This window comes from Daucus carota, chromosome 4 (assembly GCF_001625215.2).
Source record: "Daucus carota subsp. sativus chromosome 4, DH1 v3.0, whole genome shotgun sequence".
NCBI classification, from domain to species: Eukaryota; Viridiplantae; Streptophyta; class Magnoliopsida; order Apiales; family Apiaceae; genus Daucus; species Daucus carota.
Genome location: NC_030384.2, coordinates 42,460,690 through 42,487,908, shown reverse-complemented (window position 1 = coordinate 42,487,908; position 27,219 = coordinate 42,460,690). Strand labels below are relative to the sequence as shown.

General features: G+C 34.0%; 5 protein-coding genes across 5 annotated transcripts; 4 read left to right on the top strand and 1 right to left on the bottom strand.

Moving 5' to 3' along the window:
* Positions 1 to 675: 675 nt before the first annotated feature.
* On the top strand, positions 676 to 3,610 carry LOC108215631 (uncharacterized). Its single transcript, XM_017388152.2, has 8 exons — positions 676 to 962; positions 1,482 to 1,745; positions 1,830 to 1,901; positions 1,996 to 2,034; positions 2,179 to 2,286; positions 2,552 to 2,649; positions 2,807 to 2,918; positions 3,074 to 3,610. The coding sequence occupies exons 1-8, from the start codon at positions 810 to 812 to the stop codon at positions 3,335 to 3,337; spliced, it is 1,110 nt and encodes a 369-aa protein (XP_017243641.1). The 5' UTR covers positions 676 to 809; the 3' UTR covers positions 3,338 to 3,610.
* A 2,633-nt stretch (positions 3,611 to 6,243) lies between these two features.
* LOC108218782 (auxilin-like protein 1) lies at positions 6,244 to 12,641 on the top strand. The gene is made up of 7 exons (XM_017391885.2): positions 6,244 to 6,888; positions 7,651 to 10,420; positions 10,507 to 10,596; positions 10,693 to 10,758; positions 10,847 to 10,936; positions 11,578 to 11,754; positions 12,432 to 12,641. The coding sequence occupies exons 1-7, from the start codon at positions 6,512 to 6,514 to the stop codon at positions 12,465 to 12,467; spliced, it is 3,606 nt and encodes a 1,201-aa protein (XP_017247374.1). The 5' UTR covers positions 6,244 to 6,511; the 3' UTR covers positions 12,468 to 12,641.
* An 816-nt stretch (positions 12,642 to 13,457) lies between these two features.
* Positions 13,458 to 15,606, bottom strand: LOC108216819 (bifunctional dihydroflavonol 4-reductase/flavanone 4-reductase). The gene is made up of 6 exons (XM_017389661.2): positions 15,344 to 15,606; positions 14,916 to 15,091; positions 14,514 to 14,720; positions 14,156 to 14,315; positions 13,842 to 14,043; positions 13,458 to 13,759 (listed from the first exon to the last, which is right to left on the bottom strand). The coding sequence occupies exons 1-6, from the start codon at positions 15,462 to 15,464 to the stop codon at positions 13,612 to 13,614; spliced, it is 1,014 nt and encodes a 337-aa protein (XP_017245150.1). The 5' UTR covers positions 15,465 to 15,606; the 3' UTR covers positions 13,458 to 13,611.
* Positions 15,607 to 18,983: 3,377 nt separating this feature from the next.
* On the top strand, positions 18,984 to 20,643 carry LOC108217408 (mannan endo-1,4-beta-mannosidase 7-like). The gene is made up of 5 exons (XM_064092209.1): positions 18,984 to 19,307; positions 19,450 to 19,644; positions 19,736 to 19,858; positions 19,945 to 20,143; positions 20,228 to 20,643. Exons 1-5 carry the CDS (start codon positions 18,984 to 18,986, stop codon positions 20,617 to 20,619), a joined length of 1,233 nt encoding a protein of 410 aa, XP_063948279.1. The 3' UTR covers positions 20,620 to 20,643.
* A 5,149-nt stretch (positions 20,644 to 25,792) lies between these two features.
* Positions 25,793 to 26,530, top strand: LOC108217407 (uncharacterized). Its single transcript, XM_017390240.1, has one exon. The coding sequence runs from the start codon at positions 25,793 to 25,795 to the stop codon at positions 26,528 to 26,530; it is 738 nt and encodes a 245-aa protein (XP_017245729.1).
* Positions 26,531 to 27,219: the final 689 nt, after the last annotated feature.

Here is a 27,219-nt window from a genome sequence, read left to right as displayed (position 1 = left end):
ACTCCATGTAGGAGGGTATGCTATGGAGTGCTACCCTACATATGTCAGTTTATCGTCACATACATTGTATCCCTGATTTTTTGTCTGTTTTATATCACTGCAATTTCATATTGTTTGAGAAATTTTGTGTTTTTTTTATGGACAAATGATTTTATTAAAAAAAACAGATATTAAAACTCAGCTGGGACAAATTTTCAAACTGTCAACTACAATCTGATTGTGAAACAAATAACGATCTATCATTTTGTTTTCAGATCGCGCTTAACACATAGAATATTCATATTCTTTAATCTAAAAAATATTATAATGGTATCTCGAACAATCCAAATTATATCAGTTATGAAATTAGTAACATCGCAATTGACCTTCACATTTATATGATCATTTTTTATCATGAAATTAGACTATTCACAATTTTCTTATCCTGTCTGATTTTTAGTCACGTCCCAGAATCGTTACTTCATTAGTTTTTTTTTAACTAAGTTACTTCATTAATTAATTTCAGCCGAACAAACCCAAGTTCTTTGCATTTGGGAATATAAGAATTAATCAATAATTAAAAAATAAATAAATTAATTAATTGAATAATCAGATATTTAGTTCGAGTTAATCACTGATTAATCAGAAACTTTGAATTAGAGTCCTAATACGACATGAGCAGTAAAAAGTTAAAAACAAAGGGAGAGGGGGGCGCAATAAAAAATAAAAGCAAAGCAAAGATTTGAGAGGAGACGAAGCTGCGGCTGCTTCCACTGCTGCTTCTTCTCTCTCTCAATTCGCACGATTAACACGCATCCACACAGCCAATAATGGGTGTAGAATTGGAGACTAACAAGGAGCAGAGTGGCCCAACAGCTCCACTCATATTGGGCCTTCAACCAGCTGCTCTACTGGACCATGTTGCCAGGGTTGATGCATCTCTCCTCTCCCAGATTCCTGGTGAATCTGGTGGATCTTTCCCTGTAATTATATTTACCCTTTTTGTTTATTACTGGTTATGCTTATTTATTGCTTGGTTCTTGATATTGTTATGGAATTTCTTGATTTGGATTGTTTATCTACAATTTGTTGCATTTTAATTTGCTTGACTCTTAGTTTTTTTACATGGGCTTGTTATTTTAGTAGGGGAGCGGATTATTGGGTGTTTCTTTTCGCGCGAAGCTGGTTCTTTTCGGTGAAATTGTCACTATACTGTTGAATTTCTCTAATAAAGATTGGATTTTTATGTATAATTATATTGCCTCTTGTGAGTACTTGGCAATTGAGTATATAATAGAAGCTAGATATAGGAGAATGCCACTCAGAGCTCTGTTTTATGGTTTTGGGAACCACAGTTGCAATTTGTTTACCTTTTGCAGTTGCTTATTAGTAAATGAAGTAGTGTTTAAGAGTTGCCTTTTTTAATGAACAAATAGTAGTAAATGTGAAGTTATATGTTGTAATTCGCTGGATCTTTAAAGAGCTTATTGTTTTGTTTTTAGGTTGATATTGAAGAGCTCAGACATATTCTCAATGAGCTTAATACCCATACTCTCTCTTCCACTGATGATAAGTCTGCTACAAAAACTATAGCTGGTGGCAGCGTGGCCAATACTATTCGAGGACTGGCTGCCGGCTTTGGGGTCTCTTGTGGAATTATTGGAGCTTTTGGGGATGATGAGCAAGGGAACTTGTTCGTGGATAACATGAGCTCTTACGGAGTGAACCTCTCAAGATTGCGTAAGAAGAGCGGACACACGGCCCAAGTGAGTGTCATGATTATTATTATATTTTACTCATTGAATATATATTTCGTTAGCTAAATACTAAGAGCTGGTTGTGGTTGCCAGTGTGTTTGCCTGGTTGATGCATTGGGAAATCGTACGATGAGACCTTGTCTCTCCAGTGCTGTTAAAGTCCAGGTGCACAGTGCTTTCAATATAATAACTGTTGACCTTTGTAGATTGCTGATCAAGATGAGCTTACACTTATCATTATCTTACTTTTGTTCATCAGGCAGATGAATTAACTTCTGATGATTTTAAAGGTTCAAAGGTGCGACATTTTAATTTCATCTCTTATAAACATAATTTTTAGCTTTACAAGTGTGTATATTATCCTCAAGTATTTAGTTGCTGCATTATTAAAAGTCGGAATACAACTTTGTGCTTATATATATGAATTTTTTGAATTTTACAGTGGTTAGTAATGAGGTATAGTGCATACAATTTAGAAGTTATACATGAAGCTGTTCGAATAGCCAAGAAAGAAGGCCTTTCTGTGTCCCTAGATTTGGCCAGTTTCGAGGTATAGTCTCCACATGCTTTTAGTGTTGATTTCTACTCCCATCTTTTAGTGAATTCTGTAAGTAGCAGGCATACACATACCCATATGTTATATATTGGAGTTATTGCCGATTGTACCCTGATAACGAGTAATTATACAGATTAAAACTACTGTACTGATATCTTGACAGATCAAACTTGATCAATCTTATATGTACCTACCTTTCTTTGTTTGTACTCTGTTTTAAGTACAATGCCTCAATCTATTATTTGGTGCTTTTGCCCAGATGGTTAGAAAGTTTAGAATACCACTTCTACAGTTATTGAAATCGGGAAATATTGACCTGTGTTTCGCCAATGAGGATGAAGCAACAGAACTGCTTAGGTAACTATCAATTACTATACATATAATGTTATCATGATTTGTGAAACAAAAAAAAAGAGCATAATGGAAGATGTGTCATATGTTTAAACACTATATTTGACAATGTCGTGCTTCATTATAATGCACAAGTGTGTCTGATGCTCATTATAACTTGTAGGGGAGAAGAAATTGCTGATCCTGAAGCCGCACTTGAGTTTTTAGGCAAGCACTGCCAATGGGCTGTGGTGACTTTAGGCCCCAATGGATGCATAGTGAAGCACAAGAATGAGGTAAGTGGGTAGTGAGTGATGTAATTATATGTGCACCTCTACGTAAAGATTATATTGCAGAATTTACGTCATTTTGCAAGTAGAGAAATTCAATAAAACCTTCGTCAAAAAAAAAGAGAGAGAAGAAATTCAATAAAACCTTTTAAAAATTGCAGATAGTTCGAGTTCCAGCTATTGGCGAAGCAAAGGCAGTTGATGCTACAGGAGCTGGTGATCTGTTTGCAGGTGGATTTTTATACGGGTTGGTAAAAGGGCTATCGGTTGAGGAATGCTGCAAAGTGGGCGCATGCAGTGGTGGGGCCGTCATTCGTTCTCTTGGAGGTGAGGTGTCACCGGAAAACTGGCAGTGGATGTACAAACATATGAAGACCAAAGGACTATCTATCCCTTCCTCATCAGTAATGTCATCTGAGTACTAAAACTGAAGAGTTGTTTTGATTGTTTGTCATGCATAGTGACTTGGTACTGTGTAAGCTGCATTTTTGGACATGAGTCCTTCGCCTAATTCTATATGCAAATTTTAATATATAAGAATTCGAATGCTGGTTGATTGGATCAGTTGAAACGGGAAATTAGAACTGCCAAAATGAGAGACGAACGTTGATCACCCAGCAGTAGGATGCTACAGTGAATAATTTATTTAAGCATGTAATAATCATTTATTTATTTACTGGTGCTTAGAGAGTGTGTGTGAGTTTTCTTCCAAGGAGAACTAGCTTCTCAATTCTCATCCTATTACTTCACTATTTAATTATTAAATTGTTCTCTATCTAGCAAAGATCTGATGTTCCACGTCACTTATATAAATATAATTTTATAAATTATTTAAACTTCTTTTTTTATTTGAATAAAAATTTAGTGTTTAAATTTTAATTTACAAACAAGAAAATTTTAAATATAAAATACAAAATTACATTTTATACCAGCATTAAAATATATGTATCGAAATAGGTGTACTTGAGGGTTTTTTTTTTTTGACAAAAGGTGTACTTGAGTTTAAAACTTAGTATTACGGGAAGAAAATAGAATTAGTCGTTGGACTTGCTCAAGCTTGATAAAAAATAAAAGTGAAAGTTAAAAGCAAAAGAATCTAGATGACAAGGATTCCTTCTTCTTTAACAAGACTAAGTGGGGAATGAAAGCGAAAGTAGATTGGTGATTTGCTTTAAGCTTTAACACAGTCTTGAGTAATCTTATTTCTGATTGATGTTTAGCAAGCAAACAAGCGCTAAATAATGGTGTCAAACGGCTCAAACCTATGATGTAAATCTCTGAACGGCACAATCGATAATATATGGCGGACCCCTGGAGAATTAGGACTGTCTTTAGTACCACTCAGATTTTAAACTAATTGCAGTAGTAGTAAATAATCTCCAAGGTACTGTTCCGAATGATACATGAGCACAAAAAAGAAGTCAGCACATATGGAGCCGTTTGGATAAATTTAAAAAAAGTGACATTTTGCTTAAATTAGAGAAGTGGAATAGAAGTGAGAAGTAAATAAATTAATAAAATATTTGGAAAAAAAGCAAAAGTCAAAAGCAGCTTCTACTTCTGTTAAACAAACCGACTCATATATTTTTTATTTTTTTACAGTCATTACTACTGCTATTATTGATACATTTCGAGATCGATCCGAAATGTATCGCCAAATGGAGAGCATTATGTATGTTGGCGTAGGTGGTCACTAGTATAACCTTACATGTCAATTCCACGTGAAATGTCTGGTTACATACTTAGACTATGAAAGCTTAATGATTGGGGTTTTAAATGTATAATATTTGACATGATAATCTCCGACACTATGATAACTATGTATTTATTTATTCATCATTAGTGGAGCATTAAGCTAAATTCTTTTTATGCGAATATATATTCAACATACAGCATCTTTCTTTCATAGATAAATTGGAAGATCGTTGAATGAGCTGGAATTTGGCTTTTACACTGAATCATGTATCACTCATTTTAGGAGGACGCATATTTTATCCTATTCTCCACTTTTAGCTAGATTCTCCGAGGAGTGTATTATTTCTTAACTACTAACTAGTACAGTATATTCCAATATGGAGTATACATATACCAGCATATATAAATACCATTATACAGTGTTACAGAAATCCGGAATCGGACCTAATCGGTTGAGTTACCGATTCAAGGATTAATCGGAAATCGGGGATTAATCGAAAAGATTAATCGGAGTTAAAATCGGGCTTATTTTAAAATTAAAATATTATTTAATATTTAGTTATTATTATATTAGTTATTTAGGAACTAATATATTTACTATGTTCATAAACTCTATAATTATTCATATTTAAAGTAATATAGTATTTTAATTTTAATAATTTATCACATATACTTCGATTATGAAATATATATAAGGATTAATCGGATTTCAAAAATCGGATCGGTGGACGACCTTGCAGGGGATTAATCGGTTAAATCGGGGATTTTTAGAACACTGCCATTATATAGTAAGGCCTTGTTAAAAAAAACATATTTGTAAAATAATAACAGAAAATATAATTACAAGAGTTACTTTTTGTTTAGAAGAGAAATTTTTAATGAAATTATATTTTATAATCATAATAAAATATTCCTCAAAACAGATAATATAATAACATGAAGAGATATGTTTTGTTTGATTGAAGTGAATGAGGCGGGATTTAATGAACAATACTGTGGACAATAAAATCATTCATTTCTTTAAGATGAAAGAGTTCATTCTCTCATTTCCTAATCTTGCCTCGAATTTTATCTCATCATAATAATTTTATACTTATTCGATTTTCTCCCGACCCTTTTTTCTTATCTCGTAAGTAACCGATATGAGTAATAACCATACTTTTAACAAACTGGGGACCGAGATGAAAGTAAACAGACAACTGTAAATCTGTAACAGAATTAATGGCAAATTGTCTTACCATTCGGATGAATGTGAAACAGGTGACCCACATTTTAATCATTACAGTATCACTCGTTCATTAATATTTCTACAGGCTGTTATATTGCAGGTTTCAAACTCACAAGAAACAACAAAACCAACTAGTCATCCTGCAAAACCTCCCCCAGTTTTCAATTATTTATTTCAGTTTCAAGTGTCGATTTGTTCCTTCTCTCATTAAAATAGTTTCAGTGTTCTTTCTAATCGTAATATATACCTAAATTCGGTAAAATTAAATAAATTAATTACCATAATCCCCCGGTCAGCGGACCAGAAAAGTCCAAACATTTAAGGCAGGTGCCACACACCTTCTTAATAACGTGCATCTTCTCGCAATCACCCATACAAATCATAATAATCGCTTAATCACCAAACCCCAGTACTCTTTTCTCCATAACAAAATAACCTAAATTTATTTAGTAAAAAAAAAAAAATAACCTAAATTTATTATAATAATCGCCGACCAATGCACACAAACTCACTGCCAGTCGTATCCCCATTTAAAACCCTCAACAACTAAACTTCCCAACATTTCATCTCTCTCTCTCCCCCTCTCTCCCTCTCTCTCGCAAATCTCTCCACCCAAACACTGCCTTAACAAAACAAACACGACTTGCCGAGCTTCTGCTGCTGCTTCGAAGCTTCAATGGAGTCTTCTCTCTCAACTCCTTACCACCGCAGAAGGCTCTCCGGCGTCAACGGTTTTTCCTCTAAAAACGCCTACGACGACGTTTTCTCGGCTCCGCCCACTCTCGGAGCTCGCAAAGTCAAGTCTCGAGTTCTCGAAGACTACAAAGAGATTTTCGCCAGCTCTCGCGCTTCTTCAATTCCGGTGCTCGATATCTCGCCGCCTGCCGGCGTTGATGCTGACTCCGTTTCCGATTATCGGAACTCGGAGCTCGATTACTCAAACATTTTCGGTGGACTCCGAGACGACGACGCCGGCGGTGTGTGTTATGAACAAGTGATTGCTAATGCTGCTGGAACTAACAGAGAGACAACGAAGACTTCTCGTAAAATCAGGTAATTATTGGTTTATATATAAATATCATATTGTTTGTTTGCACATGCCTCAATATATTGATACTTGATTAAGTAATGCATTTTTTCAGTTGAGATCGCGAGGGTTACAATGTATTTTCTTACTCTGGTTAACTAATAGCCTCTGTGAATTAGTGTATATGTCCATAAAGACTGTTAATTTGTAGAGGTTTTACTGTAATTTTGATTCACGAGCGTCTGAGTTTTAATTGAACAGATATTGTAATAATATACTAAATCTGTTGCTGTGCTAATGAGTAATGATCATGAAATTATATTGAAAGGAACAAATATATATCCATTATATGATAAATTTTCTTTGCTTATAGTGAAAGTTTCCTCATTTAACAGTTCTAGGGATCACTTGAATTGTTGTTCTAGACTCTTAGGATTTGGTATTGAAATCATGTTGTTTGTTAATTTTTTTTTTTTTGCTAAGTTGTTTATTGAGTTTGTATAGATTAGATAATTGACCATCTTATTGATATAAACAATTAGATTGTGAGAAATTTCATGTTTGTAGGGTTTTTCAATCCACACTACTCGTTAAGGTATCGATTCTTCAAGTACGAGTATATTAGTGGATGTTGTCCTGAAGTTTGTTATGTTCCATGGCACTCTTACTTAACTGTTTATCCTCGTCACAATTATTACTATTGTTTGAACTTCTCTAAATGGATTCTTAAAGTCAAAAGTAGATTGCAGTTTACCTCTCTATATTACCTCACTAGTTACACTTTGTAGGACTCCATCTGCACCAGAATCTCCTATACACGGTTCAGATTGCTTAAAAGCTTCCAATGAGAGTAAAGTGCTTTCGTCTGATGAACCAGTTCAATCTGTCGATGACAAAAAACATTTTAGCATGTCTTATCACAAGACGAACACTGGAAGCAAAGATGGGACAAATGGGACAACACACGTAGCACAGTTTCTTCCAGTACGTGGATTTACTCGTTTTATTGATGAAACCACTCCACAGAAGATTGAAGCTGACAAGTCCAAATCCTCGGTAGTAAGTGATGTTCTTCATAAAGTGGATGTCAACGAGGCTATACTGGAGAATAGAAACACTACGAAGGGCATGTCACATCTCACTAACAAAGATGCCTTTCGAAGGGATTCTAAGTCTAGGAGTAATTCTGGTTGGGATGGATCTTACAGTTATGATAAGCTGTTTAATTCACACGAAAATAACCTTAAATCACATCCTACTGAAAATCGACCTCCTTCAGGCATACCTTATAAAATAGATAGCTCTGGGAATTCAAAGAGATTATGGGCTTCTAAAAATGATGCCTCTGAACATGTTGCAGGCAAGAGTTCATCATGTATCCCCGGTGAGGAGCTTGATGTAAACTCAGCTGCTGCAGCCTCTGCAGCTGTCCTTAAAGATGCAATACAAAAGGCTCAAGAAAGCATACGACTAGCAAAAGAGTTGATGGAAAGAAAAAGGGAAGGATTGCGAAGACCTTCTAGTCATAACTCTAGGAATAATGTGAAAGTTAAGGATAAAATGGAAAATGTTATTGCGTATGAAGGTAACAGACTGAAAGATACGAATGCCAAAGATATTAGTGGTAGTGTAGATTTTGTTTCTCAGCTTTTCTCTGGGATGAGAAAGAAGAGTGCAATAAGAAGTGGTCTTTCCCCAGACTTCAAACAAAAGGAAAGAAGTTTTATCAAGGAAAATGTCGTAGATGATGAGAATGCCAAAAGTCTGGGCATGGCTGAAGAAAGTGAATTACAAAGCCTTGAGAAGAAAAGAGAAGTTATTCCATCCATCGAGTCCATGGACAAGGTTGAATCAAATGTCATGGAGCAACAGCAAGTTTACAATGAGAAGACAGATGAGAAAGCTCAGAAACTAGTTTACGTGGAGAGGAAATTGAATGCTGTTAAAGGTGATGATCAGACTGACCTCAATGAGAATAAAGTAGAACCAGTCTGCATTGTCAGTGAACCAAAAAAGGTTGAAAATTTCAGAGTTTTGCAAGAGGATGAATTTGTTGAAGCAATACATACACATATACACATAAACAAAGATGGGGAGAAGAGTTCAAAAGATTCTCAACAGGAAAAGGAAGATGCAACCGAATCTGAGTCCAACAATGATTTGAGAGTAAATATTGTACCGGAGACGGAAGATATTGAGAATAAACAAGATATCTCACAACAAGATCACATTGCCAAGACAACAAAAGATATAGAGAAAGATGGATCTGACTATGGAGTAGAAAAGAATGGGGATGATGAAAGAATTTCAATAGATATTCACGATGGAGAGGGAAGTGAACATATTTTTGAAAATTTTGGGAATGAGGATCTTAGCGGAAGATTTGAAAAGGCCGAGTTTATATGCATAGAGACTGAAGAAATAGAAGTACTTCAGGTGGCTCATCATGGATCTGATGTGTATGATCATGTGCATGACAAAAATGAGACTGAAAAAGCTTTCAAGTATAATATTAATCATGTCCATTTGGAAACAGGTCAAGAGGTGGATGATCATAGCACAGCAACCAAAGATTTCTATGACTTTAACGTAGATGAGGCAGAAGCTGTTAAATTGGCATATAACCCGAGGGAAAAAGAACATTTGAGCACTGGTAACTTGGCTCCAGATCTTGCTGACGTAATTGATACCATAAACAACGAGAAAGTTGTCTCTGAAATTTTACTTTCTAAAGACAGTTCACCAAAGTTTGGTTCAACTTTTACGGATCATGGTGGTATTGAATCCACAAGAAAGGGGGGTGTTCGTAAGGATAGAATGCCCTCTGATGAAGAGGCAGGGAAAAGTACACTGGGATATGTTAATGATAACCTACAACATGATGCGCACTTTGAAATATCTGAAGGACCCAAAGCAAAAGAAAAGACTTCAGAAGTTGAGGTTGAGATCAAAATAAGAAAAGATACAACAAAAAATGTGGAGGGTGTAGATAAAATCATTAACATAAAAGAGAAGGGAATGGAAATGAATGAAGAGATCCAAGCAAGACAAGGTAAAGAAATTCATGATGTAAGCTCTAGTAAAAATTTTGATATGGAAAAGGAAGCAAAAAGGACTGTGTCAGTAGTGAAAGAGAAAGAGGGCCTAATTAAGAACAATGAAGAAATGAAACGGGATCATGAACGTGAAAAAGAGAAAATAGCTGTGGAAAGGGCAATTAGGGAAGTTCGTGAAAGGGCTTTTGCTGAAGCAAGAGAACGGGCGGAGAGAGCTGCTGTGGAAAGAGCTACTGCTGAAGTTCGGCAGAGAGTGATGGCAGAGGCACGGGACAAATTTGACAAGGATACCGCAGCAACTAAATTATCAGCTGAAAAAGCTTCAGTTCAAGCCAAGCTTAGGTCCGAACGAGCTGCAGTAGAGAGGGCGACGGCAGAGGCTCGAGAACGTGCTCTAGAAAAAGCGTTGTCCCAGAAGTCAAGAGCTCAGACAGAGAGATCCACATCTCAAAATCACGCAGGTCCATCAAGAGATAATTCAACGAAGAAAAGTTCTTCCTCTGTAAGTATTGCCAGGCAAAAAATATACTGTACTCCTTTAGTTGCATATATGTTCACCGAGATGCTGACTGAGTGGGATTTTTGCAGGATTTGGAGACAAATTGTGAAAATAATACAGACTCGGTTCAGAGGAATAAAGCAAATGTAGAGAAGCACGAAAGGATTATGGAGCGCACGGTATAACCTTCTCCTCGAGTCTCTTGTGTATTGTGTTAAAAATTTACCAAAAGCCCTTGTTTCTTATGTATCCTGATTACTTGTGGTATCTTTCAGGCAAAAGCCCTTGCTGAGAAGAATATGCGTGATCTTCTTGCTCAGAAAGAGCTAGCTGAGAAAAATGTATAAATATGAGTCAAGTTCAAATTATTGCATGCTTGCTTGTATATGCATATTCACCTAATTATTACATATTGGATTTTGGATGCAGAGACTAGCAGAAGCTCTTGATGCTGATATTAAAAGATGGTCAAATGGAAAGGAGGGCAACTTGCGAGCATTGCTTTCAACTTTGCAATATGTATGTTTGCATAATCTTTGATGCTTTGATAGTAATTTCTTTAACTGTACAATAAACTCTTTAATTATGCGAAGAGGTACAGTATTGTAGTCAGGCTTCAAGAGTCTAAAATAGAACTAATCCTGCTTATTTAGTAGCTAAAGTTGTTTAAACAGATCTCTAAATTAAAATTAAAAATTCGGCAAGAGTACCACATGTTATACATTACTATTCCCATCCTCGGTCAATTGTTCCCCACATGGTTTTTGTATGACTTATATATTTTATATTAATCATATTAGTACGACTTCACTTTTTTTTTGAAAAAACAATTTTATGGGGCAACAATAAACATTAATTAGGTGAATGTTTTGAATTTAAAATGTCAATTTTAAGGATTTGAAATCCTTGTACAAAAATGGATAGGTACCTTCAGAGACTTGGGTTGATAATGGGTTTTGACAATAATCTTCATTCATTAGTGTATTCTGTATGATTACTGTATTATGCTAATCGTAGAGTTTTCAGCGCAAAGGATGACATGATAGTTTGATGAAGTAATTTTCAGTTGCTAAAAATTTATTAAAGCACCTCAATAATTTAGCATAGATCGGTTATCAGTTTTATTTCTTTTTTTAATTTTTATTTTCTTTTACTTGCAGATCCTTGGCCCTGGTAGTGGTTGGCAACCTATTTCCTTAACAGAGATCATAACAACAAATGCTGTAAAGAAAGCTTACCGGAAAGCTACTCTCTATGTTCACCCAGATAAGTTGCAGCAACGAGGGGCAAACATTCAGCAGAAGTATATATGCGAAAAGGTTTTTGATCTTCTAAAGGTACATATTGATATTCTTTGCCAGGATATCATGCTCTTATCCATAAAAAATGCCTGAAAAAGAAGCAACTTTGTATTAAAGACTAATTACGACCAGATAAATTATACTAGCTCTGTTCCTCTCATTTCTTTACAGTTTTTTTGCATTACTCGGCAGGCATTTTAAGACGCATATAAAACATAGTTTCATAATTTATTTTTAAAATTTTTCTTTTTTGGATAAAAATTTAAATATTAAACTTTTATTCAGAAGAAAAAAAAGTTCAAAATAATTTATCAAACTATATTTTATGAGAGCAATTAAAATGCGTGCCGAGCCCCCGTCCCCCGATGTAAACAATTGAGGGGGGCGGAGGGAGTACTATCGGACCTCAATTGTTCTTTAATTGTCACTGTTGGGCTTCAATTGTTCTTTAATTGTCACTGTTGGGCTTGGGGCAAAAGTCAAAACTTGATGATGAAGAGTAGTTAAACAATTGTGGTCCAGAGTTCAGTTTGAGTTATTGACTATATATTTAAGCATAAACTTATTAAAATTTTAAACAACGGATCATATCAATGTTTTTTCTTTGTGACGGTGTGCTATTTTAGACTGTATATTTAAAAAAAATAGTACCCTTATAGTTGTCAATTTTTTCTAGTCTCGTTTGTATTAAACTCTCTTACCGTTGTGGACAGGCTGCTTGGAACAAATTTAACAAAGAAGAGAGGTGACCAACCTTTGTAATTTGATGGCCAGAGGAGTAGGATTCAAATCTAGATATATGATTAATCAGCCCTACCACAGGTATCTGTAACTTTCAAATTATTGCAAAATTCTGTTACAGAAAAGGCTGTAAAGTCATGTTCATCAGCAAATGATATGTTCAAATCTGGGTTTATGATCAATTTGCCTATCACGCAGAAAACCATAGCTTTACTATAGCATATCTTCTAAAAGAGAAGAGCTAAAGTGCTGCGATCAGCTAATGATATATTTAAGTTACACAGGGCCATGTCAAAGTTTATACTTATGTGATTGCTTGCAAGAGTGCAGTCTCTTGATATGCAAGCACTATAATGGACAATAGGGCCAAGCTAGTGAAGAGACATAAGTGGCTAACATAGTAACATAATATATAAATGGATCCTCCTGTTGAATGGAATTACAAGTAATTATTTGTCTATATCCAGAATATACGATTCATGCAGATATTTTGATATACATAAAATCTTTTAAAATAAAATTCGGTGGATGTCTGTTATGTCAGTGTTAAAGATTTTAGTTTTGCAGAGAACAATTATAAATTTCCGGTATCTGCTGCTTAGACTTGGGGATTAGACCTGGCAATTCGTACGTATCGTGTATAGTGTACTTTCGTGTCGTGTTCCAACACGGTTCCATTGTATCGAGGAGCATGAGTAGTCTCCCTTCCGTCCCCTCTTTTCATAAAGAGATAATTTTTAAATATTTGTTCTTTCCTTGAAATGAAATATATCAAAAATATACTCTTATTAATATATATGATAATTATAATACTAAACCGAATTGGCAAGATATTCTGACTAATTCATAATTATTCAGTTAATTTATCAAATATATCAAAAATATATAACAATGTCTTCACGAATTATGTTTAATTTTTTATTCCGGCTAGTTTTCAATTATCAACTGATCTCAAAATATTGCGTCAAAATATTGCATATTATTAAGTTCGAGACCCATTCACAGTGCATAGTATTTTCACGAATTAAGTTCGATTACAACGACTACTTCAGCTCACTTGCTTTTTTGCAGTAAATTCAAACTAATAACAGAGATACAAGAGTACACAAATTAGGAACTCTCATTTATTCATCATCATTGATGTTCTCTTGATCATACCAAATCCTTTTCAATGCATGACTGAATAGTTTCAGCGCACAGCTCACCAGCATCTTTGTTTTGGTGTGCGAACTTGAACCCCAGCTCCATCAGCTTCTTCGATGAACAAGGGAGGGCAAAAGTCTTGTCCAGGACCCCGAATCTATTCAATATCAATGAAAATTTTCTCATAAAAGATTGATAAAGGATATAATAACTGGGAAAAAATAATGTTAATTGCATACTCGGTTGGTATAGTTTTGCCAGGGTACTTGAGGCTCAGTGACACTGCAATGTCAAAGATGTTAAAACTGTGAGAGGAGCAAATGTATCTTCCCTTAGCCTCAGGATGCTCATAGAGATAAATGTGAGCATTGCATACATCGTCCACGTGCACAGCTGTGATTCCATGCAAGCCCTTGAGCCAAGCTATGGTAGTTTCGTCTTCTATAATATCATCAAATAATCAGTTCTAGACTTGTTTTTTAGTTAATTATGCGGCTTATATTGTCTGAAATGTATAGGAGGACTGAAAGGCAGAATTACTAATTAAGCTTACTAGCATATAAGGAAACTGCAGTGTCGATACTGAAACTTGTGCAGGGATTAATAAAACTGCCAACGACAAGGGAAGGATGAACAGTGACCATGTCAATCCCGTGTTCTTCAGCGTATTTCCACCCAGCTTTCTCAGCACTGGTTTTTGCTATCGCATACATCTGCAGTTCGGGGGTTTGCATATCAGGCTTCAGAAATTTTTATTTACTACCGACTATAAATTTTTAAATCTGAGCAGGCGTACTAAAAGTCAAAACGACACTTAATAATTTGTGTTAATATGTGTTAGAATGATCACTTGTTATATATTCATACATTAAAAATAGAAAAAAGAAAAGCTAGCTCTTAATTAGTCTCACCCATCCAAACATCCTCTGATTAAAGCAGAGGTCAATGTCGGACCAATGATCTTCAGTGTACTCGTCGAGTGAGGGTTGAGGTTGAGGCTGCATAGCGACGGTGTATACAGATGCGGTGTAGATGAACCTCTTGACAGTTTTGGCCTTGGAACAGGATCTCATTATGCTCAGCATCCCATTCACTGTTGTTGATTTTATCTCATCCATCTGAACATCAATATATAAATCAGAATGATCAATGTTGGTCATGCATCATTGATATATTTAAATGTATCATTAATAGTTTCAAGTATGTTGTTGAACACATAATCAGTTTCGGAATCAGGATTTCTAAATAGTCGGACTAAAATAATAGAGTAGAACATTTATTTTAGCCCGGAATAGCTAAGTAATAAAATATACCCCGACATTGTCTTTGAGAAGTACGAGTTCCATAGGGGTGGCGACATGGAAGACACCTTCACAACCTTGAATTGCATCATCATAACTGCCTTCCTCCTTCAGATCCGCCTTCCATAAGCTCAAATTTGTACTTGCATTCTCCAGCTCTAGTAGATGCTTCACCTTCTTCTCATTTCCTGTTAATTAAAGTACTCATCAACATTTATTTATTCTCTATACTTACTTGCACACGTTAGATTAATGTTTGTCAAAAAATTCAAATTTAATTATTCACTAAAACAAAACTTTGAAAGCAAAAAAGAAAAAAAAAACCCAGGTATATATGTCATTATTGAGAGACCTTAAATATACCAAAAATGTTAAAACCAGCCAAACTAGATAGTGATGAACAAGTGTTTCCATATAAAGTAGTGAAGAATAATACAAACCAGGATCCCGGACAGTGGCTCTAACATGGTAACCTCTTTGCAAAAGCCTCATGACAAGGGAGGAACCAATGTACCCTGATGCTCCGGTCACACACACCATCCTCGTCCCCTCCATGCCCATTTTTTGTTTAATTCAATACTTGTGCTTGCTACTATTTAAACACCTTATTTGTCTAATGATGATATTTGTGATTAACAGTATGTACATTTATCACTTGTTATTGCCAATGCCAGTGTTAGGTGGTCCTGATAAGGCTGAGTTTATGGCCGCTAATTGGTATACCAGTATTCCTGTTCCATGCACAGACACAACGTGCGAAACAGTCCAAAGAGTCTTAGTACTAGGATTTAGGGGTAGAGTTCAAATAGATCCGAGATCAAATGTATTTTTTTCTAGGCTGAAATTTAATTTTATTATGAACTGAATCGGAGCGAACTAGAACAATTCAGTTAGATTTGGTCCAGACCAAAAGAACTGAATTTCGCTCTTTTAATATAAATATAATATAATATAAATTTTAATACTATATAATTTAATATTTGGACTATTCGGTCCTGATCAAATACTTTTTAAGAATCAGACCGAATCAAATTATATTTTGGTCTATTCAATCCGAACCGAATATACCGAATTTCCCTTAATAAATTAGAATCGAAGTGAACCGAATTCATAAGTTTGGTTTTGCTCACCTTGGTTATGAGTGTCATTTGTTTTTAAAAATAATATTATATTTCAATCTTTTTTAAACTTTACTATAATAAAAATCTAAACTTAAAATGAAGGAAATGAAGAAAATAAAGAAACGTACACGACTCTTTAAATAGAAAGAAAGCAACTCTTAGATTTCTTAAAAAACTCTAATGCCAAAAACATGTCCAAACGATTACCACAAATTGCAGTTTGATAGAGTAGTACTCCAGTCCTAGTAGCTTACTTTAGGAAGAGCACTGTTACGTGGAGTACTTTCATGATCCACAGATCCAGCGAGGCGTATTTGATTCATTACTAGATTTTGTATTGTTGTATGGAATTTGTAGAGCGGAGGTTAACAATTATTTTTTGGACAGATGTTTGGATTTTTTCGACACCAATTTTATTATTTATGATAATTTTTTTATATACACAAAATTTCATTAATTAAAATATTTCATATAAATAAAAAATAGTTGTTAATTTTTGTCTATAAACGTATGCAGGAAGACTCTTGTTTTTCACACACACATAATGTTTCAACATATATACTATCTATACTATACTATATTATATTGTATAATTTGTAGTCCTGAATTTTGTTCATATTTTTTATTTTGATCATATTCTTTTAGTCATTTTTATATTATTATCTTATTAAAAACAAAAACAATCACACTAGAAATCTATCTCTAAATAGGTACAAGTCTTAAACAATTATAAGACTAAAAATCTATTTCTTATAAATACAAGTTTTAAATAAATCGCAACACTAAAAATTTATCTCACCAATTATCAGCGACTTAAGAACCCTAATGCATAACGCGTCGATGAAGAACCCACCACCTCAATTATCAGCAAGAATCGTCGCTTGAACCCAAATTGAGCCCTAATGTCGTTGAAACCCCTTTTTGCAACTCGTTGTTGGAGATCCCTAATTGAAACCCATTGGTTGAAAAGTGAGCGAGAGATAGTTCTGAGCATGAGAGATGTGCGAGATAGATTGCGAGAGAGATGTGCGTGCGTGATTGCCAGAGAGATGTGTGAGAGAGATGAGCGAGAGAGAGGGTTTGAGTGAGAGTGAGTCTTCAGAGAGTGAGCGCTATTGTGAGTTACACTTTCATTTAACCCGCTGAATTGAAATTTTTGTATTTTAATCGTTAACCGCCTTAGACAATTTATGTCCCACCAGTTTTTCATTAATTTAGTTACACTTTTTATATGCCATAATGGCTACACTGGGTTTACCGTAGCCATAGATACAAAATCATGTATATGGTAACATTTGTTTATATTAATGGTAACAATAAAAAAACAGTGTAGTCATAGATCAACTTTGATCAATTTTCAGGCATGTAAGGCTACACTTTTGCTTGTAACACTGAAAAAAGTGTTGTTGAATCCAATATATGGTGTAGTGTAAATACAAGTCGGAATCAATCCAAAACACCACATGCATATAACTTTCGAGCCTTCGGCTTACCACAAGTATAAGTATATAACTTTCGATCCTTCGGCTTACTTTATTATTTCATTAAAAATTATAATGACATTAAAATAAAATTATAAATATATAATTTTGAATATTTTTTTAAAACAAGAGCATTCATGTAACTCTTTCGAATTCTAACATTTCTATATCAATACAAACATGAATAATCACATAATTTTTTCTAACTCTAATCTGTTACACGACAAATATCTTTTTTCCATACATATGAAGATATACGAAATATGAAAAATATAATTTAAAATTAATTGAATAATAAATCATCCCATATTAATAACAAAAAATATTTTTAAATAGATAATAAATTGTAAAAACTAAATTTACTTGAGAAAATGTAATCCGTTGGTTGATATAATTTAATTAAAGTTCAATTCATTAATTTTAAAATACTAATAAAATAATGTTACAATTTAAATTATAAAAAATAAATTATGAATTATATAATCGTCCGTGCTTCGCACGGTTAAAGGCTAATTTTTATAATAGAACATGATATTTATATGTAAAGGGAGTGTTGGCAACCAACTTATTATAAAAATAAGTCATTATTTTTTTAAAAAAATAAATCTTTTTATAATTTTCTAGATATAAATATTAAAGTTGTTTCTTATTCGTTATTTGACAATATAATAAGGATTTATTTTGAAAAAAAAATTCATATATTCTTTTCAAAAGCAAATCACTATTTCTATAAAATTAAGTTTAGAAAATTCGAACACACAATCTGGTGACACGATACACGAATAGAATCGATCCTCAATGGATTCTATTTTTAGTTCAAGTAAGCTATAGTCTATTAGACCTGAAAAAAAGAAGCTGCTATGGTCTACAAGACAGTAAAAGCAGTTGCTTTTGACCTCTTCTATTTTATACTTTCTTTCTGTTTCCTCTGCTTCGATTCAAGTCTTAAGGGGTAATTATCATCCAGTTTCTCTTATCTTTTTCTTTTAACGACTATATTTTTCTAGTTCGTTGCCACTTGCCCATATGCAAAACTAGCAAGGTCAAGCACAACAATCTTGAATTATAACTGAAACAACAGACTTTGATAGTTACAAGACCCCTTCCATAGTAAAAAAAAATATCTATTCATCTTGTCAACAATTGCTTTTCCTCTCTACTTATATTAAGGTCAAGAGTTTTGTACTTGTACTAGATTTGGTAAACTAAAGTACACATGCATGCACTAGATTTGGTAAACTAATGTACACATGCATATTAAGATAAGTGATCAACTCTTAGCTTCTTGGTTCATAGCTTAAGATGAAGAAGTTTTCAGCAACCAGGTTTTCTTACTTGCGCATTTCAGCTTGGACTTTAATTTACATAACCTGGAACCTTATGACTTCTACCGGATATAAATATGCTCAGTTCTTGGTTAATGAAAGATATATAACTCTGCTGAGTACTTTTTATATATGCTTTATTTCTCTAGAACAATGAGGCATTGGGGCATGTTTGTTTTGGTTATTTTCATTTTGTATGAAAGCTTAGAAAAGGTTAATGTTTCAGCACAGAGTGGGTTCATCAAGATCAGGGGAGTGCAGTTTACGCTGAATGGTAGCCCTTACTATGCGAATGGTTTCAATGCTTACTGGCTTATGTCTGTAGCTTCTGATCCGTCTCAGAGGAACAAAGTATCGTCTACTTTCCAAGAAGCTGTTAGCAGTGGCCTTACTATTTCAAGAACTTGGGCTTTCAGTGATGGGGGAAATCAGCCTCTGCAATCTTCACCGGGTGTTTATAATGAACAGATGTTTCAGGTTACATCTCTTTTTCTATGACCAAATTTAATCCGTGCAACCTTATTCTATCATTAACAGTAAATGGACATCACCTTCATGAATGAGACCGCATCATGTTTCAATGTGCTTACATTTTTTTCCTCTGTTGTTTTGCTTGAAGGGTTTAGATTTCGTAGTGAATGAGGCTAGAAGACAGGGGATCAAACTGATATTGAGCTTGGTGAATAATCACGGAGATTTTGGAGGAAAGGCTCAGTATGTGAAGTGGGCAAGAGAGAAGGGTCAGACCATATCAGCTGATGATGATTTCTATACCAACTCTGTGGTAAAGGAATTCTACAAAAACCACGTAAAGGTAACGACTTCCGAGTTCATACATAATAGGAGTTTCATCAGTAATGCAAGTTGCCATTACTATTTACTAACAATGTGAAATATGTTTATAGACTATTCTTTCAAGGCAGAATAGCATAAATGGAATAGAATACAAGAGTGATCCAACAATTATGGCTTGGGAGCTAATCAACGAGCCTCGATGTGCTTCAGATTCATCAGGAAAGACCATGCAGGTTGCAATGATACCTACTGCCTTCTACATTCTCTCATAAATCATAATCAATCATGGTTTCAATATTCTAACACACTTGTTAAACAGGCTTGGATCAAGGAGATGGCTTCTTACTTGAAATCAATGGACAAGGAGCATCTACTAGAAGTTGGTTTGGAAGGGTTTTACGGAGAGTCTGCACCTAAGGACAAACAATTCAATTTAAATTTCAAACACGGAACAGATTTCATTTCACATAATCAATTCCCCGAAATTGATTTCACCACCATTCACTCATATCCTGATCAATGGTAAGTGGTAACTCATTTCTAAGTAGAACATGAAATTTGTTCTGATTCTGAATTACATTGCTTTAAATCTTAATGAGCAGGTTACAAGCTGGTGCAGATAAAGATTCCCAGCTCTCATTTACAAACAACTGGGATCAGCTCTCACATTCAAGATTCACAAACAGTGCTAGGAAAGCCGATGCTAGTTGCAGAGTTCGGGTGGAACAAGTCCAGAATCGACACAAACACAAGGGACCAACTGATAGGCACAGTATATTCAGGCATTTACTCATCAGCTAGGCGCGGTGGAGCAGCCGCTGGAGGCCTAATCTGGCAACTCCTGGCCTCAGGACAGGACTCGTTTCGAGACGGCTATGAGACAGTCCTAAGCCAGAGTCCCTCAACTGCTGGTGTGATTGTTGGCCAATCACGATCACTCACTCAGCTTCGTCAGACGCTTGCTAGGCGAAGGAACATTGAGAAGGGAAAATGAAGACATGGTGTTTAGTGTCCAGAATTTATAGCACAGAAATGTTACAGTAACACGGATTATTGATTGTTTGATAATACTGCCTATTTACGGTAGTGATTTTTTATTTATGTATACGTTTACAAAAAGAGAATAAAAGATATCATTCGTTGCATTCTTGTTACAAAATCTTTACTCTATGATGCATGCTCTCCTGTAATCATTTTGGGAGCAAGAGGATTCTATAAATTTATAATTGGGCTTTTATATTGAAATATAGAGTGGTAAAAGGCTTGCTTCAGGGTGGGCTTCTGAGATAAATGAGTAGTATCTAATTGAGTTGCCAAACCAGTTTCATTATTTACATTTGCAACCCAGCTTCAGCAGCCGACTAGTTCACCAACTATTTTTTTTTCCATTTAGGTTTTTCATATGTACATAGTAATTTGTTTGATAAATAATATTTAAAGATTTATAACAAAATCAATTAATCTCTTTCGCCACAATATATAATTTGAATAAACCCTGAGATATCTGTACTGTAACGTGTAATCCAAACATTAAAATGTGATTAATCATCTTTGTTTTTTCAGGTATTTATTACAGAAAAAGTTGTATTCAATAATAAATCAATATATTTAAGTATAACCTACAATAAGTTTAAGATCATGATAGAGTCAATAATATATAATATTAAATCATTTATATTATCAAGTTTAAAATATATTCTTCTATAGTTTTTTTTTTTGAAACAATATTCTTCTATAGTTATAATATATATGTTTTTTATTTTAAAAAATTAATTTAATAATAAAAAGTTATATAACATCTAAAAGACAATCAAGTCCCACAAACATAACCACATCATATTATTGATCAACCAAGTTTTCATTTGAGAGACGATCAAAATCGACCGTAATTATAATCTTGTGGTAATTTTATCACTAAATCATATCTTGAAAATATGTGAAACAAATTTTAAAAAAAAATTAATTGATTTGAAATTTTTCACAAGTGAAATCGACGAAAGACCCAACTACTAGGAAAAAGAAGTGACTGAGAAAGTTGTCTTCGTGTGTTTTATTTTCAAAAAATATCACCAATTTTTTCTCAAATCCTATTTGATAATATTTTGATAAATTGGCAATTCTCTAAAATAAACAGGACAAAGAGAACATTTTAGTAAATGCTTAGACCCACACAATTCGGTTTGATTAAATCTCGTAATTGCACCGAGAAAATTCCCCCAAGTCAAAACGTGTAACCACACAAATGGATTGAATATCTCAGAATCATTCATCACCACCCACTATACTGCTTCGGCATTAATTAATCCTCACTTTTCTCCATTTGAGCCCCCCTAAAAACAGGGCATCCTTTTAATGTACCTGCAAAATAAATTTGTACTACACATTTAAGGGTAAACATTATCGGTTGTTTTAACTTTCTAAATAAATAAAAATAAATAACAAAGTGGAGCAGTTAAACAATAAATATAAGGAGCGACTCCGGAAAATTTGGGAAGATTGATTAAATGTGTGTAGCTTAGTTTATAGTAAGTGATGTGATAATGTTCTTCTTGACTTTAGGGCCCCTTTTGTAAAGAAAAGCCTCGCCTTCACGGTTCTCTCTCCGTTTTCTTGCCTTACTTTTCTTCTTTTATGGATATGAATATGCATTATATAATTATATAATAATGTCTATCTAGAGACTAGAGGGACATTCATACCTTTCCCATGCAAATAATTCACGTCGATCCTTCTTTAAAGAAAATGGAACACTCTTTTTATACAACTACACTTTGCTTTGCTTTTTTCCTCCTTTTTCTATTCAATCATCACGGATTTTATTTGCTCTCTTTTGACTCTTTTGTTGTAACTACCTTGTTGATTCAATAAAGATCGGACTAATTTTACAACATTCTTTAATTCAAAAATAATAGGAGTTTTTTGGACAAAAGATATATCCAAGTTCTAATATTTCGGAGTTATCACGAATTCATGTAGTAAGCTTTCTTATGCTATTAGTGTGTGTTTTGTGTGATGTAAATTAAATTGATAAAACAAACATTTAATGGTGGATTGATGGGAATGATGGTCGACTGAAACTGATCTTCAAAAAGTCAGCATGGTAGTTGTTACATATAAATGAATTTAAAATTATAGAACAATTCGATATTGAATTAAGTTCGTGATTCAGAAAAAAAATTGCCCTAAACGAATTCCAAAAATATAATATTATATAAATTTTATATTGTAGATTAAATATATTGAAAAAAGGCTTTTTCCATTTAAAATCTCATATTTATATAAGTAATTTAAATTAAATGTTAAGAAGTTAGTTTACATCTATTATTCAATTGAAACTTATTTTCAGAAAAAAACAAATATTTATTTACATCTTTTCAGAAATAAAGATTTTTTTCTGAAAAATAAAACAATTCAAGCACCCTCTGGAAAACTGTTTTTCTCACTGACCTAAACCTCCAATCGTATGTATTTTACCCTCGGCTTATAAATAATTAATCTCAATTCTGATGAACTAATTTATAATGATTTTTTAAGACAAGTAAATTTGTAAAATTTAGTTCTATTAATATGCGTGTTTGTTTATGGTCCCAGGCTGTAAATGAGTTGATACACTCGATAACCACTCGGTGTTCGGTTCGATTCATAAACGAGTCGATCTTTAGCACAATTTTAAGATTCGTTTTATAAACGAGCTGAACTTGAACACAATAGAGTTCGACTCGATAGTTCACGAAAAAATTCGAATTATGAGTTCGTGAACATAGTTCGTGAACTAACTCGTGAACTTGGCTTTTGTTTATTTTGGATTGGATGTGGAAGTTTTATTAATGGATGATTTATTATGAATTTATGATTCCTTAGAGCATAAATTAAAATATTGTTAGAATTTTAATTTATTTTTTAAATTAAATTAAATAACAAACAAGCCCGTAAATAAATTTTATGAGTATAAGCTGGTTCGTTAGCAAAGTTTATTAAACAAGCTCGTGAACAAAATTAATGAGCGGTTGGTGAGCAAAAATTCGTGAAACATGTTCGTGAGCGTAGGCTATATGAACAGTCTGTGAGCAAAAACTCGTGAGACATGTTCGTTAGTGGTTCGCAATCCGTTCGTGATTAGAATTATTTTCTTAATAAGTTGATTATCAAACAATATTTTTGACAATAATTCCATAAAAATGATCTCGATTGATATGGACTATACAGGAGGCGAAATGGATTATGGATGGCTTCATGGCTACGAGGAAGAGATGTACGAAACACAAAAACAGAAGTGTATGTATGTCGTTTACCAAGTCATGAATAATCTTAAAACTGTGACCGAGCCCACTTCCACTCACTCACTCAACAGACCCACGCGTGCTCCTCCTGCCTGCCCCTCTCATCGTGCTGCTTCAGTCCGCTGCTCAACCGCATTTGCATGCATCTTCCCTCACTCCTCTCTTCACCCCCACGGACCCACCTCGCCCATTTTAAACATCCTGTTGGTTTATAACTTTATATAATTTGTTTTCCTCTCCTTGATTTTTTATTACTTTATATGTATAAACTTAGATATTTTAGATAGTTATTTTATTTATTATTAGATTAATATTTTAAATACTGTGATCGTTTTTTAGTTTGTAAGGAGGCTATTCAATTGCACCGTCTTGTATAATATTGTAAAAAAATGTGACTAATAATTTATTAGAAATTTATTTTGTGCAACAAGAATTAAGTACTCTCCATCTATTATTGGAGCCATACAAAAACAAAATGTCAAAATGTTAATTTATAATATAGATTAAAATCAATGACAATTGCTTTTCCCCTATCGCCGAAATCACGAAAAATAGTCAAACAGAATGAGAAATTATATACCCCTAGTATAATTATTTGTCTCAAATAATTTGCGGTCTATGTATATATGATCGTATAATTGCATTGAAACAAACATACATGCATCTTCATAATTCAGATATCATTTTACGAAATAATATTTCTTTCTGTCAAGTTTATTTATAATATTAATTTCCATTATTATGCCAGGTGGAAAAGTATTTATAAAACTCGGATATTCTGCAATTATCCTCACATCCTTCCAGCGCATACTGGAAACTCTAGATTTCAAATTAATATATTTACTGTATAGTTATAATATAATAATAAAATTGAGTTCTTGATTAGTTAGAATTATGAGATCAAATGATGACTCGGACAATCTTTATCGAGACCGAATTGAAACCACACGAGAGTTGGAACGAAGTAACGACCACAAAAGTGGAACCAGGTCAAAAAATGGGATTTGGCATACTGGACCTGTTAGTATGTCAGTGTTTGTTTCGTCAGGATACAGTGAATTAAGAAATCAAAAATATTTAGCAAAAAGTTATAAATGTATTAATCATATTAACAGGAGACAGATAAAAATTTGAAACAAATTTATATGATATAATAATTTTTATTTCCTATCCATAATCATGCGAGATTCGAATCTAAAATTATCTCAAGATTTATTATGAAATAAAAATTATTAGACTCTAAAATGCGTTTTCGAGTTTCGAGTAATGAAGAATGTTAAAATATAAAGAACATTAAAAAAAGTAATTTGTAATAATTTAATTTTTTAATAAAACCAAGTAAACAAAACACTCGCAACAGATTTGTTAGTGTGCTATGTTCTATTGAATTGACAGAAGATGTGAACTTGTGTTACATTTAAATTGTATCAGAAAGCAATTCCATTAAAAGCCCACGTACTGTAAATAATTAGTTCGATTTTTGACCTGTGGCCCGAATAACACGTTCTTGTATCAAAAGCAAAAAATATGGATTTTCTTTTTACCAAGTTTGATACTCTTGAGATATTATTTGATATATATACAAGTATACAACACAACCGCAAATTACATGTTATCATACTTCCATTTTCAAATTGCACATTCATTGCATAGAAGATGTATTAAAGCAGACATGCACAATTATTTTATTTATGACAGCACAACAGTTCCTTGCCAGTAAAATGAACAAAAAGGAATCACTTTGTTTTTGAAATTACAGTCCATGCCCCCATTTCCTTACCATTATAAATTCGTCTCTCAAACCCTCTCTCCCACACACCACGTACATCCTCAATCTCTCCCTCGCTCATCTCTCTCTCTCTCAATCTCTCTCGCTGATTTTACATTATGGATAAACAGAGCTTCACAATTGACACTGTAAAAGAAGAAAAGGCCAATGCGATGGCGCGGTACCGCCGCTTTCGAAATTTCAAAAAGCTGTTACAACTGATTGAACTCTTCGTCGTCATCACTCTCTTCTCCTGGTCGTCCACGTGTCTTCCGTGCGTCGTGAAACTCGTCGGCGACTTTTTTCTCCGGCTCTCTCTCTCCGTCTTGAATCCTCACATCATTTTCCTCATCGGAAACGCGATCATCGCCGCGCTCTTCTTCCTTTCGCGCCAAATCGCAACCGACTCCAGCGCGGTTGCCACTAATCTCAACGACGACGTGCTCGAGTTTTCAAATTCAGTTGCGGAGATTGAATCGCCGCCGTTGATTAATACAGCGGCCGTTGAGATTGATGTGGATGATTCAGAGAAGCAGATAGTGTGCGTCGAGAATGTCGCGAGCAGAACCGAGTGCGAAGCGGTGACGAATGCGATCGAAAAGGCAACCAAGGAGATTCAAAAGTTCGAGAGAACACAATCGGAGAGAGCGTGGCGGCGTGGTGCGCCGGTGAAACAGCTCCGGCGATCGGAGACTCAAGTGCGGCGAACAGTTATCGAATCTCGAGGCGCGAGAGAAACATTAGAAAAAGTAGAGAGCTTGAGCAATGAAGATTTCAGGCTCACTGTTGAGGCATTCATTGAAAAACAACAGAATTTTCTTAGACTACAAAAAATGGCTGAAATTAAAAGTAGCTAAGTATAACCACACAATATAATAAATTAGTAACTGCAAAATGTAATATCTCTATTTGTACGGTTTAATTTTCGTAGTTACTCAAGTAATGGTAGATGTATGTATATACATGGTTCAATGTTGCTTACATTTCTGTGGTACTAACAATTTATCAGTAGGAATATTTGGCTGATCGATTTGGTTTATTTCTCTTCAATTCTGTCGTCAAATGTTTGAAATGTTCCCGTGACAGATCTTTTTGGTGAACGATGGGGAATAGTCGGACAATGAAAGGAAAAGAAAGTGACAAAGCATGGTATGGTAAATAAGTTAGCAACAAAACAAAGAGGTGAATGTTGGACCAGAGAAATGGTTATGGGTTCAGGTAGCGTTCAAGCCCTGTTTTGTGTCAATTACTTGGCATGAATAAGTTGACGGCTTAAATAACTAATTCATCATTAATTTGACTGAAAACTTGCAACTGAGTCATGTTGTTAAAAAACCTTTCAAACGTATCATCAAGTAATTAAAAACTTTCAAAAACATCACTCTCCGTCAGTTCCGTTAAGTAATTAACGGAAAGTCCAAAAAAAAATAAAGAAATTACAAAAAAACAAAAAAAATTCAAAATTTTGAAAAAAAATCTGGAAAAAAATTCAACAAAATATGATATTTTTTTAATTTTTTGAAAAATCTGAATAAAATCAAAAATT

What these genes read in the sequence shown, in the direction of transcription:
- LOC108215631 (XM_017388152.2), top strand. Translation starts at nt 810, where the DNA reads ATGGGTGTAGAATTGGAGACTAACAAGGAGCAGAGTGGCCCAACAGCT. An exon ending in ATGATTTTAAAGGTTCAAAG is followed by an intron (nt 2,035 to 2,178) that starts GTGCGACATTTT and finishes TGAATTTTACAG; the next exon opens with TGGTTAGTAATGAGGTATAG. An exon ending in TAGTGAAGCACAAGAATGAG is followed by an intron (nt 2,919 to 3,073) that starts GTAAGTGGGTAG and finishes TAAAAATTGCAG; the next exon opens with ATAGTTCGAGTTCCAGCTAT.
- LOC108217408 (XM_064092209.1), top strand. Translation starts at nt 18,984, where the DNA reads ATGAGGCATTGGGGCATGTTTGTTTTGGTTATTTTCATTTTGTATGAA. An exon ending in CATCAGGAAAGACCATGCAG is followed by an intron (nt 19,859 to 19,944) that starts GTTGCAATGATA and finishes CTTGTTAAACAG; the next exon opens with GCTTGGATCAAGGAGATGGC. An exon ending in CATTCACTCATATCCTGATC is followed by an intron (nt 20,144 to 20,227) that starts AATGGTAAGTGG and finishes CTTAATGAGCAG; the next exon opens with GTTACAAGCTGGTGCAGATA.
- LOC108216819 (XM_017389661.2), bottom strand. Translation starts at nt 15,464, where the DNA reads ATGGGCATGGAGGGGACGAGGATGGTGTGTGTGACCGGAGCATCAGGG. An exon ending in ATCAGAGGATGTTTGGATGG is followed by an intron (nt 14,316 to 14,513) that starts GTGAGACTAATT and finishes CCCGAACTGCAG; the next exon opens with ATGTATGCGATAGCAAAAAC. An exon ending in GGCAAAACTATACCAACCGA is followed by an intron (nt 13,760 to 13,841) that starts GTATGCAATTAA and finishes GATATTGAATAG; the next exon opens with ATTCGGGGTCCTGGACAAGA.
- LOC108217407 (XM_017390240.1), top strand. Translation starts at nt 25,793, where the DNA reads ATGGATAAACAGAGCTTCACAATTGACACTGTAAAAGAAGAAAAGGCC.
- LOC108218782 (XM_017391885.2), top strand. Translation starts at nt 6,512, where the DNA reads ATGGAGTCTTCTCTCTCAACTCCTTACCACCGCAGAAGGCTCTCCGGC. An exon ending in AAGACTTCTCGTAAAATCAG is followed by an intron (nt 6,889 to 7,650) that starts GTAATTATTGGT and finishes TACACTTTGTAG; the next exon opens with GACTCCATCTGCACCAGAAT. An exon ending in CGAAGAAAAGTTCTTCCTCT is followed by an intron (nt 10,421 to 10,506) that starts GTAAGTATTGCC and finishes GGATTTTTGCAG; the next exon opens with GATTTGGAGACAAATTGTGA.